We start from the raw sequence: 14429 nt of genomic DNA on the forward strand, positions 1-14429 counted from the left end.
GGTAAAGTTGTGCCAGAAATCCCTACTTTGCTTCTCAGATCAACCACAGAAAACTTCACTTCAGAGGAAAAACACACTGGAGCACACTGACTGATTTACAGACTTTAATAGTGCAAACAGTGCTACAAATCTGTTTGCACTATTAATAGCTGCAAATCAATCAGCATGTTCCAGTCCTTTTAAATGCATTAAAGTCAAGTAGTCAGGAAATGGTTAAATTATCATTTATTATTATGTATAAATACTTACTATAGGCTTGTTGTGCCAAAGTCAGTTATTATCATATAGCTTTTACATCATGTCCTATAAGCCTAATGAACTCAGTTCATAGTAACATGTATAGTTTAGTTTGGACATGAATGTAAATTTATGATAACTTCTCTTTAAATTTACATCTTTACACTAATGGTGTAAGCAGAGTGTTTGGTAGTCCTCTCTGGCATTATAGTTTTATTTTGTTTGACATAATCTACAAATAAAGATATTTGTGGACCAAAACTATGCTGCTAAAAGTACAAGTAAGAGCAGTCAATTAGAGCTGTGAATGCACCCTGGCATACCCTCTTTAGTGTGTGTGCGTGTGTGTGTGTGTGTGTGTGTGTGTGTGTGTGTGTGTGTGTGTGTGTGTGTGTGTGTCTGTGTGTGTGTGGAAACTTTGTGCTTAGTCAAACTTATTACTTAACATATTTGTAATTGCCAACTGCAATGGCAGATGTCTTTTTTTTTTTTTTTGAGAAAAGCAACTGGAATCAAGATTACGAAAGAGGATTCAGACTAGAAGGAAAACCCTGTGGTCAACCTAGACTTCTGCATTTACTAGAATACTAATATTGATCACAATAATGTGTCAGATAAAGATATATTCTCCCTTCAGATCTCTTTTGCTTGCAGTGGTAGGCATACAGATGGAGCGTAGTTGCAGCTTCAACTATGCAGATTCAAGGTGAAAGCAGGGACTTCACTGCTATTTCACTAAGCTGTTTGGCAATTATTGACAAATTCTGCTTATACTTCCCTGTAATATGGTGCAGGGTGGAGACAGAAGACACTGAAATATCTATACATGTGCAGATTGATTCAGCAACACTGACGACGTTATAGCTGCTGCACCAACGAGTATAATGTACTATTGTGTGTATTTTGCTGCTTAATCTATCAGTAAAGACACACTTTTGTTTGGGTTTTTGGGTGCGTGCGCCTCTTCCTCGACGTGTCGGTGACGTCATTACTACGCCAGTATTTAATCTATTAATCGGTCAGTTTGATTATTTCTGCAACGGATTCTTCCTCAATCGCCTGTTGATCGTTGAGAAGGTACGTGAGGTTTCTGTTCTCATAATTTAATACATTCTGTTTTTACGCAAATTAACCCAACAAGGTTGTTAAAAAACAAAAAAACACTTTTGGGGGTACAGGAATATTTTTATATTAAGCAATTAAGTAAAATGAATTTAAAAAAGCTAAAACAGGTTATTTTCAGAGAGTTTGCTGCTTTTCTGGGTCAATAATGATTTTGATATTGAAAACAGGCTACTGTCAAACGCATGTATTAGTGTTGATTGAGCTGTTTGTGCTGTTCACGGCAGGTTCAGTTGGATTTATTTATTTATGAACTAATCATTAGCCTACCTAATGATTCCTTAATATAGGATCTCCCAGTCTGTTCTCTAGCAACTCATTATTATCTATAGTCCTACATTAGGAATTATTACTGTTAATAACAATAACTATTGATTAACGATTCATCAATGATGAACGAATCATTAGCTACTCTAAAAAAAATTGATTAGGAGTCACTCATTAATTAATTGTTCACTAGCAGTAAGTTTCTCATTCGTTTGTTGCTTGGTAACTTCTCAAACATTTTTATCCCTTATTGTCAAGTGTTACCGGTTTATTTTCTAGAGGTGGAAATTACTCATCTTGGCTGATTCAAATCATTTTGTTCAGTTCAGTACTATGTTCACTTTTTTCTGAACTAAGTGATCACCTCACTATTAAAATGCACTTCAATACAATTTCAGAATTAGTTGGTTGGTTATTATTATTATTATTATTATTAATAATAATAATAATAATAATAATAATAATAATGAAAGATGCTATAACTTATCATATATTTGTGAGGTGTAAACAAAAAAGCAGAGGCGGTCCTAACCTGCCTGGGGCCCTGTGCAAAATTCTGCTACGGCCCTCCTGCCCACTGACAGTATGAGCTGCTACCTGACCCATGAGAAATGTAAAGTATGTGTCTTTGCCACAGAGTCACACCCGACACCACAGTGCTGCCACTACTTCTTTAAAACACGTTGCTCCATCTGTCGGTTTCAGAATAAGTAGACGTATATAGAACAGAATGATTTTTATTGAATAGAATATTTTCCATAGAATCTTAAGATAAGTAAATATTAACAATATAAATAAGAAATTGTAGAACATTTCTATAGACTTGCATTTTCACAGCAGACTGATAATTATGTTGAACTTTAAGTTAAAACTTTCAGAGCTAAGCAACATTTTTTCAAACACTTTTAGTTTACAAGAATATATAAAACTTTGCTGTTCCAGTCATATCTAACCTATAACAGTGTATATATATACACTAACATGGTCTCTTGCATCATTTTCTCATTACAGACTGTCTTGACATCTATATTGGTAAAATAGGTAAAAAAAAGAAAAGCTCATATTGTTTTTTTATGTTTCCATTGCAGGTCTCATGGCAATGATGGAGATGAACGCTACCACTTCCAATAAAAACAATGCAACAAATGACAGTCAGTTTATTGACGAGTATTCTGGGGTGAGACAGTCTCTCCACATCATGTCTCTCATCATTTACAGCCTGGCCTTCGTTTTTGGTGTACTCGGGAATGGAGTGGTGATCTGGGTGACCGGGTTTAAGATGAAGAAAACAGTTAACACAGTTTGGTTCCTCAACCTTGCCATTGCCGACTTCCTCTTCACAGCGTTCTTGCCCCTGAGTGTGACGTATCTGGCTTCGAATTTCCACTGGCCTTTCGGCAATTTCATGTGCAAACTGAACAGCACTATAAGCTTTCTGAACATATTCGCCAGTGTCTACATTCTGGTGGTGATCAGTGTGGACAGATACGTGTCTGTGGTGTGGCCCGTCTGGGCCCAGAACCACCGAAATGTGCGCAAGGCGTCCTTTGTGAGTCTGGGTGTTTGGGTGCTGGCTCTGATTCTCAGCGCTCCATACTTCTTCTTCAGGGACACAGGGCCATCATTTGTGGATGGAGACATCATCAACTGCTTTAACAGCTTTGCCCTCCCTGATGATTTTGAAACACCATCTGTGATTGAGCTGCGACAATTTCGTCATCAGGCCACAACCATCACCCGCGTCATCCTGGGCTTTGTGGTCCCCTACACTGTCATTGTCTCCTGTTATGCTGTCATAATCCATCGTCTCAGAAGAAACCGCACCCTGGCCAGCCAATCAAGTCGCACCTTTAAGATCATCGCTGCCGTTATCACCACTTTTTTCCTGTGCTGGGCTCCTTATCACATCATGATTATAATTGAGTTGGTAAATTTCACAGCTACTCATCCAAGTGAAACATTATTCCATGTCACCACTATCGGAGTCCCCATAGCAACCAGCCTGGCTTTTCTCAACAGCTGCCTGAACCCACTGCTGTATGTGTTCATGGGTCAAGATTTCAAGGAGAAGGTCCGCAAATCCATCCTGAATGTACTGGAGACTGCCTTCCAGGAGGAAGAAACAAAGTCAACAGACACCAGTCAGAGCAGAGAGAAGTGGATGCATAACACTGAGGTGTAGGATTGTGTACATATTGTGACAGGAAGTGAAACTGTACAGTCACTTGACAGAAATTTAAATGTATGTAGGTTAGCCAAATGCCACTAGATAAGCAGTCCTGTTGTCACTCACAATAATTCTTTTTTGCTCTTTTTTGCACGTAAATCACCATTGAATGTATATTTCTTACAGTGTACTGAGCACCTGCATCCCATCAGTCTACGTTGTTGCCATCTATGTAGAGACGCCAGAAAAGTGTTTCACCTAAATGTTGACTGCTGGTTTGATAAACTTTTTTTAAATTATTATTGCAAGGAGAGGCTATTGCAGTCTAATCAATAAACATGGAAGTTAGTATAATCTTATGGTTTTATTTTTGTAATGTATTGTTTGCTTGATTTTGGTGTCCATCATTAACCTTAACCGTGGGACAACATAGAAACGGAGAAAAATGTAATGACACTTATTCTCAGCGTAAGACTTTAGGCCTGAATATTGTTGTTACCTGTCCATAAAAGCTTTATTGTGATTTTAATGTTGTTTGAATTCTATATGAAGACGATGATGATGATGTTATTGTTGTTTCCAGTACTATTATTCTTTTCCATTAAATACAAAATATTTGGACTTTACTGTTTTCAACTCATTGTGCCTAATGTATATTCACTGCTTCATTTCACAAAATACTGATACATACTGCAGATGGTTGTTGATAGACTTTCTAATTATTATAGACTTTGTTCATAATATTAATTGACCAGCAGGAAACTGTTTTAGATATTTAAGTATTTTGCGAGTTCAAAAGGGGTTCTCCATGCAACACTCTGCCACAGGATCAGATGCTTCTCAGACCAAGGACAAGGCATGAAAGCATTAAGCTAAAAATTAATCAGTATAATTTTCAGACTTTAGCACAACGAACACACAAACAAAATGATTTGTTGAACTACTTGTGCTATTCGAGGTTGTAAATCAGTTAGTGTGCTCCAGTCTTTTTTCCCTTCATGAGAATATATAAGTCAACAAAGTCAGAATCAGAATCAGAATTAGGTTTATTGCCAAGTAAGTTTTTACACGAGGAATTTGTCTTGGTACATAAAATATACAAATATACAAATCACACAAAAAATAAAGTATAATAGTATAAGAGTTCACCTTCTCAGCAGATCGAATGATACGCAGTCTGCCCTTATCCTTGGATGGTGATGGAAGTGGGTACTTCATTAGTCAGTTACGACTTTCTATGAATATTTGAATATATATGAGTGGGCCTGTTAGTCAGTTATAATCAGTAGTTTTTAAAACGCTTCCTATTTTTCTGATAATCTAATTTGTGTAACTTTTATATACGTTTGTTTTATTTGTGATACCGTTTGGAGCATTTGGAAAGGAAAACTCATGAAAACATTTCAATCCATCTGTATAATTTTATACTTTTCTGTGTGAACATTTTTTTTTAATTGTTAAATTAAAAACGGTAGACATTTAGTTGTGAATGTATTTGATTTGTTTGACTGATAATAAGGTACTGCCAGTAGTGTTTGGGGGATTGGGGGATTTTTTTCAAACCAACAAGCAGTTGCTCAACTCAAAAATAGCACGTCACATGAGTTTCTAAATTTCATAAGAAATCTGACTAATAGTGATAAAATATGCTGACAGGAAGGAAACTAATGTAGATAACTACCAATACTTGCACCATTCAGGCATCTATGTGATTGTAACCCACTGGACGTGCTGAGGCCTCCCTACACACCCAGAGACTCTGCGTTGTGTTTATGGTTGTGATAGGGTGTATGCGCGGGGAGGGAAGAGAAGCACTGGAGACAGGAGTTCTGGATTGTGGCTGAGACCTGGAGACACTTTATTGGCACACATTGACAGCTTTCACCTCTGGTCCTCTAGACTGGCTGCTGGCTCCATCACCCTTACAGGACAATGAATGAAAACATTTAACCAAGATGGCGTCCCGCACAGCATGAATAACCCAACTACAGTGTCACGTAAGGGACAAACTCCAACATTTGCTGTATTCACAGAAGAATAGAGAGCGTAACATTGTCACCCTGTGGAGTATTTAGGCTACTACCTTACATCTACCCCTTGTTTAATTGATGGTGTCCCAGCCATCAGACCAAACAGAATAAAACAAATGAAAGACCCTCTAAAACACAAATTTAGAACACTTACACTGAAGATGATGTATGAATGACCCGTGTTACACAGAGAATGTGTGTGCAACTCCCATCAAAGTGAATAAACTAGCTCTGATTTTATTACATGTGCCCTGATGTTCTTTTTGCTTTGGCCCTCTGCCACAATGTCCACCCTCTCTCTATTTTCCGCTGATCCTCTTCTGATCTCATCTCACAACTTGTGACTCAAAAGACAGTCTCTTGGGGGGATGTCGATTTCTCCGAGGGTTCCTCCTTGGAATGCTGGGCCTGTGAAGTGTGTTAGCGTCCCTGACCGTTATGTTCTCCTCCCCTCCTTGACTCATTTGTCCCGCCTCCACTTCCAATTCCTCTCTTCCTGTGTGTTCCTCCAGCCTGTTTATTGTCCCAGGTAAGTCTCCCCCTCAGTTTCCTCTGTGTCATCCTCCCAATCCTCCATAATGTCTGACTCAACTCCCTCACTTGTCACTGCACCGACCTGCTCCACTGGAAGAAACATACATTGCGTAAGGAGGTTGCGGTGGACCACTCTCTCTGTATCACCATCCTCTTTTCGCACCACATACACAGGTATGCCGGGTTGCTTCTTTACCACAATGTATGGCCGTGACTCCCATCTGTCTCCCAGTTTCTGCCGTTCCTCCACATGACATACATTGACCAGGACTCTGTTCCCCGGGCTGAAAACTAGACTCTTTGCTTTTTGGTCATAGTACTTTTTCTGCTGTCCCGTAGCATGCCGGGAGGCCTGATTAGCCTGGGTGTAGGCTTGTGACAGACAGTCATGCAGGGTCTGGACATATTCGCTGTATCCACATGGCTCATTGGTGGTAGAAAGCCCAAAAATCAGGTCAACTGGAAGCCTGGGATGTCTACCAAACATCAGGTAGTACGGTGTGTATCCAGTTGAATCATGTCTGGTGCAATTATAAGCATGTGTCATTGCATCCACATACTCGTGCCAACAGGGTTTCACGTGAGGCTCTAATGTCCCCAGCATGTCCATGAGGGTCAGGTTGAACCTCTCAGTGGTCCCGTTGCCCTGAGGGTGGTAGGGGGTTGTGTGTGTCTTGGCGATACCAGTAGACTTACACAGCTTCTTCACGACAGCACTTTCGAAATTGCGCCCTTGGTCTGCATGCAATTTCGCTGGGAATCCAAACCAACAGAAGAAGTTACACCATAGTACCTTAGCCACTGTACAGGCTTTTTGGTCTTTAGTGGGATAGGCCTGGGCATAGCGGGAGAAGTGGTCAGTAACAATGAGTACATTTTCTATGCCCCCCCTGGATTTCTCCAGAGTCAAAAAGTCCACACACACAAGCTCCATGGGGGCACTGCTGTGGATACTGACCAGGGGAGCCCTGAGGCCTGCAGTTGGAGTCTTTCTGAGACAGCACCTCTCACACTTCTCACACCAAGCCTTGATTTCCTGGAACATCTTTGGCCAGTAAAATCTCTCCCTTATCATCTGCAGTGTCCTCTCAAATCCTAAGTGCCCTGAGTCATCATGAAGAGCAGTCTTGACTGATGTATGAAACTTCTCCGGCAGTACCAGCTGCTCCACTGCTCCTCTTTGGCAGTTTCGGACACAACGGTACATGATGCCATCCCTTATCACTAACCTCCGCCACTCTTTTATGAGAAGGCAAACTTGCCCACCACCACTGATCCTCTCGCTACGGCTTGAATTTTGGTTCACACTTTTAAAGTGCAAGACAGAGCCAATTACAGGATCCTCCTTTTGCCCTGCACGAATCTCCTGTTTTGTCAAGGCAGGCAGTGACTCCATCCCAACATCCCTATAGGGCTCACTGAGCGTGTGCGACTGAGGCTTTGGTTCCTCTGAGACAGAAGTGTCACCATCTGAGGAGCTTTCCAGTTGTTGGGTGGGTTGTTTCTCTCTGTGCCCGTTCATTGGCTCTCACACATTGAGGGCAGGTATGTAGGACTTGGGTGACCTCCTGGTTGGACATGCGGGAGAGGGCATCAGTGTTTCCATTACTGCGTCCCCTTCGATACTGGATGTCAAAATCAAATGCAGACAGCCGAGATACCCACCGCTGTCCTGTAGCATCCAACTTCGCCGAGGACATCACATACTTGAGGGGGTTGTTGTCTGTCTGGACCGAGAACCTACGCCCATAAAGATGGTCGTAGAACTTGTCCGTCACCGCCCACTTCAGAGCGAGGAACTCAAGTTTGTGTGCAGGGAACCTCGTCTCAGCTGGGCTCAAGCCTCTGCTAGCATAGGCTATGACTCTCTCAGCTCCATCCTGGACTTGAGCTAACACAGCACCAAGCCCCTCTCCTGAGGCATCAGTCTGAAGCACAAAAGGCATGCTGTAGTCTGGGTAGCCTAGCACTGGGGCAGTTGTCAACATTTCTCTCAGTGACTGAAAGGCCTCCTCACACTCATTAGTCCAGACAAAGGGTGGGTCAGGCCCCAGGCTTTTCTTTCCCCCTCTCCTTTTCTTTCGCGGGTCACCAGCAGTGAGGCGGTATAAAGGAGCAGCTAAGGTAGAGTAGCCGCTAACGTACCGCCTGTAATATCCAGTGAATCCAAGGAACTGCAGCACTTCTTTACGATTTGTGGGCCTCACCCAGTCCTTAACCCTGCTGATCTTCTCTGGGTCTGTCCTGATGCCCTCCGCAGACACCAAATGACCCAAGTAGTGCACCTCCCTTCTCACAAGTTGGCACTTGGAAGGCTTCAATTTCAAGCCATGCTCCTTTAGCCGATCAAACACAGGCTGCAACCTCTCAAGATGCTCATCAAAGGTTTTGGAGAATATGATGAGGTCATTGAGATAAATCAAGAGGTGGGTGAAGTTCAGATCCCCAAAACAGCAGGTCATGAGTCTCTGGAAGGTGGATGGAGCATTCTGCAGGCTGAAGGGCATTCTGTTGGCTTCAAACAGCCCCATAGGAGTGCTGAATGCTGTCTTGTGTTTATCATGCTCTGCCACTTCCACCTGCCAGTACCCAGATGTGAGATTAAGTGTTGAGAAATACTTTGCTTGCCCCAGAGCCTCCAGGGCCTCCTCTATTCTGGGCAGCGGGAATGCATCTCTTGTGCTGCAGGAGTTAAGCTTTCTGTAGTCTATGCATAACCTTAGTGAGCCGTCCTTCTTGGTAATGATCACTACTGGTGAGGCATATGGACTCTTACTAGGCCTGATGACTCCTGCTGTTTCCATTTCCATCAACAGCCTCCTCACATCTTGCCACTGAGAAGGGGGAATCTTGCGATATGGGAGTCGAAAGGGCTTTGAATCGACCAGGGGGATTTCTTGCTGCACTGTATTTGTGTGGCCATAGTCTGTGGGATGCTGAGAGAACACACCCATATTCCTCTCCACTAGCTCTTGAAGGAGGAAGCGCTGGTGCTCATTCTCCACTGCTGCCTCACTTAAGTCCACGCCACCACCTGCTGCCACTTGATTCAGACTCAGACATGTCTCTTTGCTACTGCCATGTTGATGGGCTTCCTGCTCTGTGTCTGGAAACTCCATAACATCGTCCACAAGGAAGGCGCTGGCCAGCTGCGTGTGTGGCCTGATCGTAACAGCATGCTGGGACAGGTTCATCACTCTGACAGGGGCATAGCCCCTCTTTACATCAGCAAGCACTTTGGCGACCATAAGGTCCTGAGGGAGCTGGATGGAGGAGTGGCCTTCAATTAGGGCTGTGTAAGTCTTTCTTTGTGGGCCCGCTTTGACCTTACACCCTAAATCCATCTCTTTTCCCCCGGGGATGCGTATTTTACGGCCAGTGTACACAGCAGGGCCCACTATGTCATCCGCTCCTCTGTGTTCAGTGCTGCCCACCTCTAGTAGAGCTGCGTACCATTCTGGGTAGCTTTCCTTGACCCGTTCAAGAAACTGCTTGCCATAGGCTGCTTGGAGGTGACTCCTGGTGGCACGGACGACATTAGTTCCCACAAGCAGAGGGACGGAGGAGCGATACTCGGAATCAGGAACGACAAAAGCTGGCACACTCCTGAACTCTTTCCCCAGCACTTTCAACTTAATATCCAGGACGCCATCGTAGGGCACACTCTGACCTGCTGCACCCTCTATGGGTATTTTTGAGGTCCGCAGATTTTGTTTTTGGAGGTCAGGGTGGTTGCGCCAGTATCTGCAAGTAATGCTGGTTACCTGAGAGCCAGAGTCGATGAGAGCCTTGCACTTAATTCCATTGACTTCCACCTCCCCTTCATTCCTGGGATCCACTATGGGAGTGTCCATCGCTCCATCATCAGTTTCGTTCACCTGCAGTGGGGGGTCTTGCTGCTTGCCCATGGTGCCCCAGCTACCATGGGCTCTAGGCGTTTAAAGGCTGAGCCGAGTGGGGTGTGCTGCCCTCTGCTGTGGTCACAGGCTGGGGTTGGCGAGTCCAGGCCAGATTGGGAGCCGGGAGCACCGCTCTGCAGACTCGGGCTATATGTCCTTGCTTCCCGCATCGGTAACATGTAACACTTGAGCTCTGGGTTGTTGTTCCAGGAGGTGGCTGGACTCTTGGTGCGGGGGCAGGGGTTGGTGCAGCAATTCTTGACTCCAGGTGAGACAACTTGACCATCTGTTCCTCTTGACTAAGAGCTAATTTCTTGACCATCTCTTTTAGCTCTGACCACTCTGAGGCATGTTTTGTCCTTTCACACCTCGTATTTGTATCACACTCTGATGTAACATGTACCTGGGTGAAGGTTTTCTTTGTCTTGGTGTTGGGACTGGAACTTTTGAGTCTCTTTTGCAAGGTTTCTGAGCTCAGCTTGCAGTTCTCGGAAGCTCAAAAGCCTGGGCTTCATTGGTGCAATCCTTGCATACACCACATCATCATTAAGACCCCTCAAGAACTGCAGAGTGAGTCTAATATCGCGATCAGGGAATGGCCTGCCCCCTCTCTGACTTTCCTCCACAGCTCTCAGTGTTGCCTCCAGTGCTATAGCATAAGAGCAGGTAGATTCTCCTGACCTCTGGCTACGCTCATAGAAGTCAGCTAGTGGATCTAGGGAGCCTTGGGTGTCACTGTATTCAGCCCTCAGTTCCTCAAATGCCTTCTCCGGGGTTTGGTCATGGGAAGGTAGATTTAGAACCAGCTTTCTGGCCTGACCACTCAGGTGCGCACCACAGTCAAAAAGCGGAGGTGTGTTGGGAGCTCTATTGCCTCCAGGAGATATTGCATATTGCAAACCCAGTCCTCTATAAGCATTTTGCTGTCTGCACTGCCAGTGAAGACTTGTACATTTTTCACTTGATGAGTTTGCATGAAACCACCATAGGCAGCTGATGGAAGGGATGAGTTGGTTATGGCTCTGACAGGAGTCTTTAATGGTGGCTCATACAGATGTGAGTGCATGTGTGGGGTTGAGGAGGGAGGTAGTGGTGTGGGTTGTGGGAATGCACTGAAGTACCCGCTGGCTTGAGAGTCTGAGGCAGATGCTGGAGCCGGGCCATAGGCAGGGGCTGTGTGGTCAGAAGCTGTATATTGCACATTCAGAGGGGTGGGCACCATTGTGTTGGGGTCCCATGTACTACTGATCAGGTCCTCAGAGTAGTGGACGGCAGCCTGGGACACTTGGGGGGTTGGTCCATACTGTGAACTTTGGAAGGTCTGCCTAGCAGAAGGGGAGTTGTTCATAGTGTTCATCGTTTGTGATGTCTGAAAGCTTGGCATTGGGACTTGGGGCACAGGCTTGACAACTGGGGTTTGGTAGGCAGTGGTGGCTGGATGATTCATAGGGGGCTGCTGTGCAGTTTGCATTTCTGGGGAGGTGGGGTATGAGAGGCTTTGAAAGGGCAGGGGGTGTGTGGGCTTGTTCACCCTGGCTTGGAGTGGGAGGGCAGAATCCAAGGTTGTCTGTACAGCTGGAGGGGTTGCATTTTGCAGGCTGTAATCTGGCTTGCTTTTCCTCGCAGCTGGGCTGATGTCAAAGCAGAGCATGGGTGCTGGCATTGGAGCCCTGGAGTCTGGCAAGATAGCTACATGAGCTGGGGTGAAGCAGTGATCAGTGTACGGTGACAGCTGAGGGGTGGTGGGATGAGCTGTGCTCTTAGTGCTGGGTATGTGGGCGGTGTGGTGGTCTTGAGGGTGGCTCGGCAGTTGACTGTTGATGGGGCTAGTGAAGTAGTTGTTAAGTTTGGGCCTCACTGATTGCTGTTGGTTCACTGATCTGGTGCCAGCTGTTGCCCCCTCACTCGAAGGGTGGGATTGTGCCTTGGGTGGAGAATCATAGTTGTGGCTTACTCCAGGCATAGGGGAGTGTTGGAAGCCTGGTGTTGCAACAGAGGCACCTTCCTGCTTTAACTGAGAATCTGCATACTCACTCAACATTTTTATTTTTATTTTTTTAAATTACATTAACTGATGTACTTGTTAGTGAGCAGCAAAACAGATAACTGTGTGTATTACTATGTATATGAGTTAATGTAATATGTCTGGCTGTGTGTGTGTAAAACTGCTTCTATTTCTAGTAAAGTGCAATGAAAACCAAACTGTAACCAATATCAACTCAGAACTCACATTAAACTTCAATTAAATTCAAATTATCAATACAAATCAGCAACACTAGCTTTATATTAAACACGGTGTTCCTATGGCAGGATCTCACATAAAATATACTCTTTTACAATTCAAGTAGCAGTTTAGTTTAACAGGAGGTCATGAAAAGTCCTCAAATGAAAACACAACAAGTTTCACTACAGTCTTCAAAGGATATGCTGTGGAAGGTGGGTATCTTGCCAACACAGCTGTGCAGGTGATGGTAGCTCAGTCCAACACACTGTCCACTCACTGACAGTAATACAGTTCACTACAGCAGCATAGTCAGGGATGCTGCCATCAGTCTCTCCATCTCTTTGGTCTCAAAGTATCACAATCCGGGTCACGGCACCAAAGATGTAACCCACTGGACGTGCTGAGGCCTCCCTACACACCCAGAGACTCTGCGTTGTGTTTATGGTTGTGATAGGGTGTATGCGCGGGGAGGGAAGAGAAGCACTGGAGACAGGAGTTCTGGATTGTGACTGAGACCTGGAGACACTTTATTGGCACACATTGACAGCTTTCACCTCTGGTCCTCTACACTGGCTGCTGGCTCCGTCACCCTTACAGGACAATGAATGAAAACATTTAACCAAGATGGCGTCCCGCACAGCATGAATAACCCAACTACGGTCTCACGTAAGGGACAAACTTCAACATTTGCTGTATTCACAGAAGAATAGAGGGTGCAACAGTGTCACCCTGTGGAGTATTTAGGCTACTACCTTACATGATCTATTGCCTAACAGGATCCAACAACCAATGAGCTACCTGCTCAGTCATTAGAGGATAGGGTGTCTGTAGGGTCTTAAAAAGTATTAAAAGTTTGTAAATCAATTTAGTCACAATTAAAGCCCTTTAAAAAGTATTAGAAAGTCTTTAACCACATTTTCCAAGGTAACGTTTTCATGCTAAAGTTTGGAATCCTCATAGATTTAACATCATCTGACATTACTCAAAGGAACCTTTAAGCACGGTTGTTAAACTATCCAGATAATAGGGGAAATGCAAGTTTGCCATGCAAGACAAATGGTTGGAGGATAAGAACTATGGCTGAGGCCTGACTTGGGAAGTAACCGTGAGGAGTACTGTGCTGTGTGTGTGTGTCGGAAGGCGATAAGTGTAGCCTTGATGGGGATAAACGCTATCAGATCAGTTGCTGTCAGATGCAGGCAGCAGGGGCCACATGCATAAACCTCTGTGTAGATTCACAATGAAAACTGTGTGCACGCACAGACAGAAATAGGCATTGTTTTTGCCAGATTCATAAAGCTGCAAGTGCAGCTGATTCTGTTTTTCAGATTTTTTTTTTTTCTCAATCATTGTGGAACTGGACACACATGCTAAAGCTTAATTTCCACCTCCACAATTATCTATACATAGATGTAGAAAGTTTTAGTTAACCCATCTCAGGTGGGTTGCCTCTCCGTAACACTTTCTGTACACATGGCATGGTGAAGATGCAGCAACATCAAGAGATTAGATGGTTGTTGAGGAGTAGCAAAGAGAAGAAATGTACCTTCTGTTGCTCTGTCCAGTCCAGTTTATCATATATTACATCATATAAAAATAAAATCTATCCAGACTGTAACCTTCTGCATACAAAAAGTAAATGTCCATATACAAAAGTATCACCACCTTGGATCTTACTGTTTTTTGTGCATTTATTCCTGTAATGATTAGTATTTTATTAGTAAGTTTAAATCTAACTTATTTTATACCACTACATACATTCTTGTATTAAAGGCACTGTAGCCTAAGCTACAAAACTAAAACTTAGTTTGATCCAGCCTTACTTTTAATATTTATAAAATATTTGTAGTTTTTCTAAAGCTCAGTTCTTATTATGTGTTGGTTATAGTTTACTTTTATACATACTTTGCTGCAATAGTCCATCTTCTACCCTCTCTCCTCCTCCCTCT

General features: G+C 43.8%; 1 protein-coding gene across 1 annotated transcript; it reads left to right on the plus strand.

Moving 5' to 3' along the window:
- The first annotated feature begins 1056 nt into the window (after positions 1–1056).
- On the plus strand, positions 1057–4419 carry LOC127366558 (chemerin-like receptor 1). The gene is made up of 2 exons (XM_051405611.1): positions 1057–1314; positions 2715–4419. The coding sequence occupies exon 2, from the start codon at positions 2720–2722 to the stop codon at positions 3806–3808; it is 1089 nt and encodes a 362-aa protein (XP_051261571.1). The 5' UTR covers positions 1057–1314; positions 2715–2719; the 3' UTR covers positions 3809–4419.
- The last annotated feature ends 10010 nt before the right edge of the window (positions 4420–14429 follow it).

Source organism: Dicentrarchus labrax, unplaced genomic scaffold (genome assembly GCF_905237075.1).
Source record: "Dicentrarchus labrax unplaced genomic scaffold, dlabrax2021, whole genome shotgun sequence".
NCBI lineage: Eukaryota > Metazoa > Chordata > Actinopteri > Moronidae > Dicentrarchus > Dicentrarchus labrax.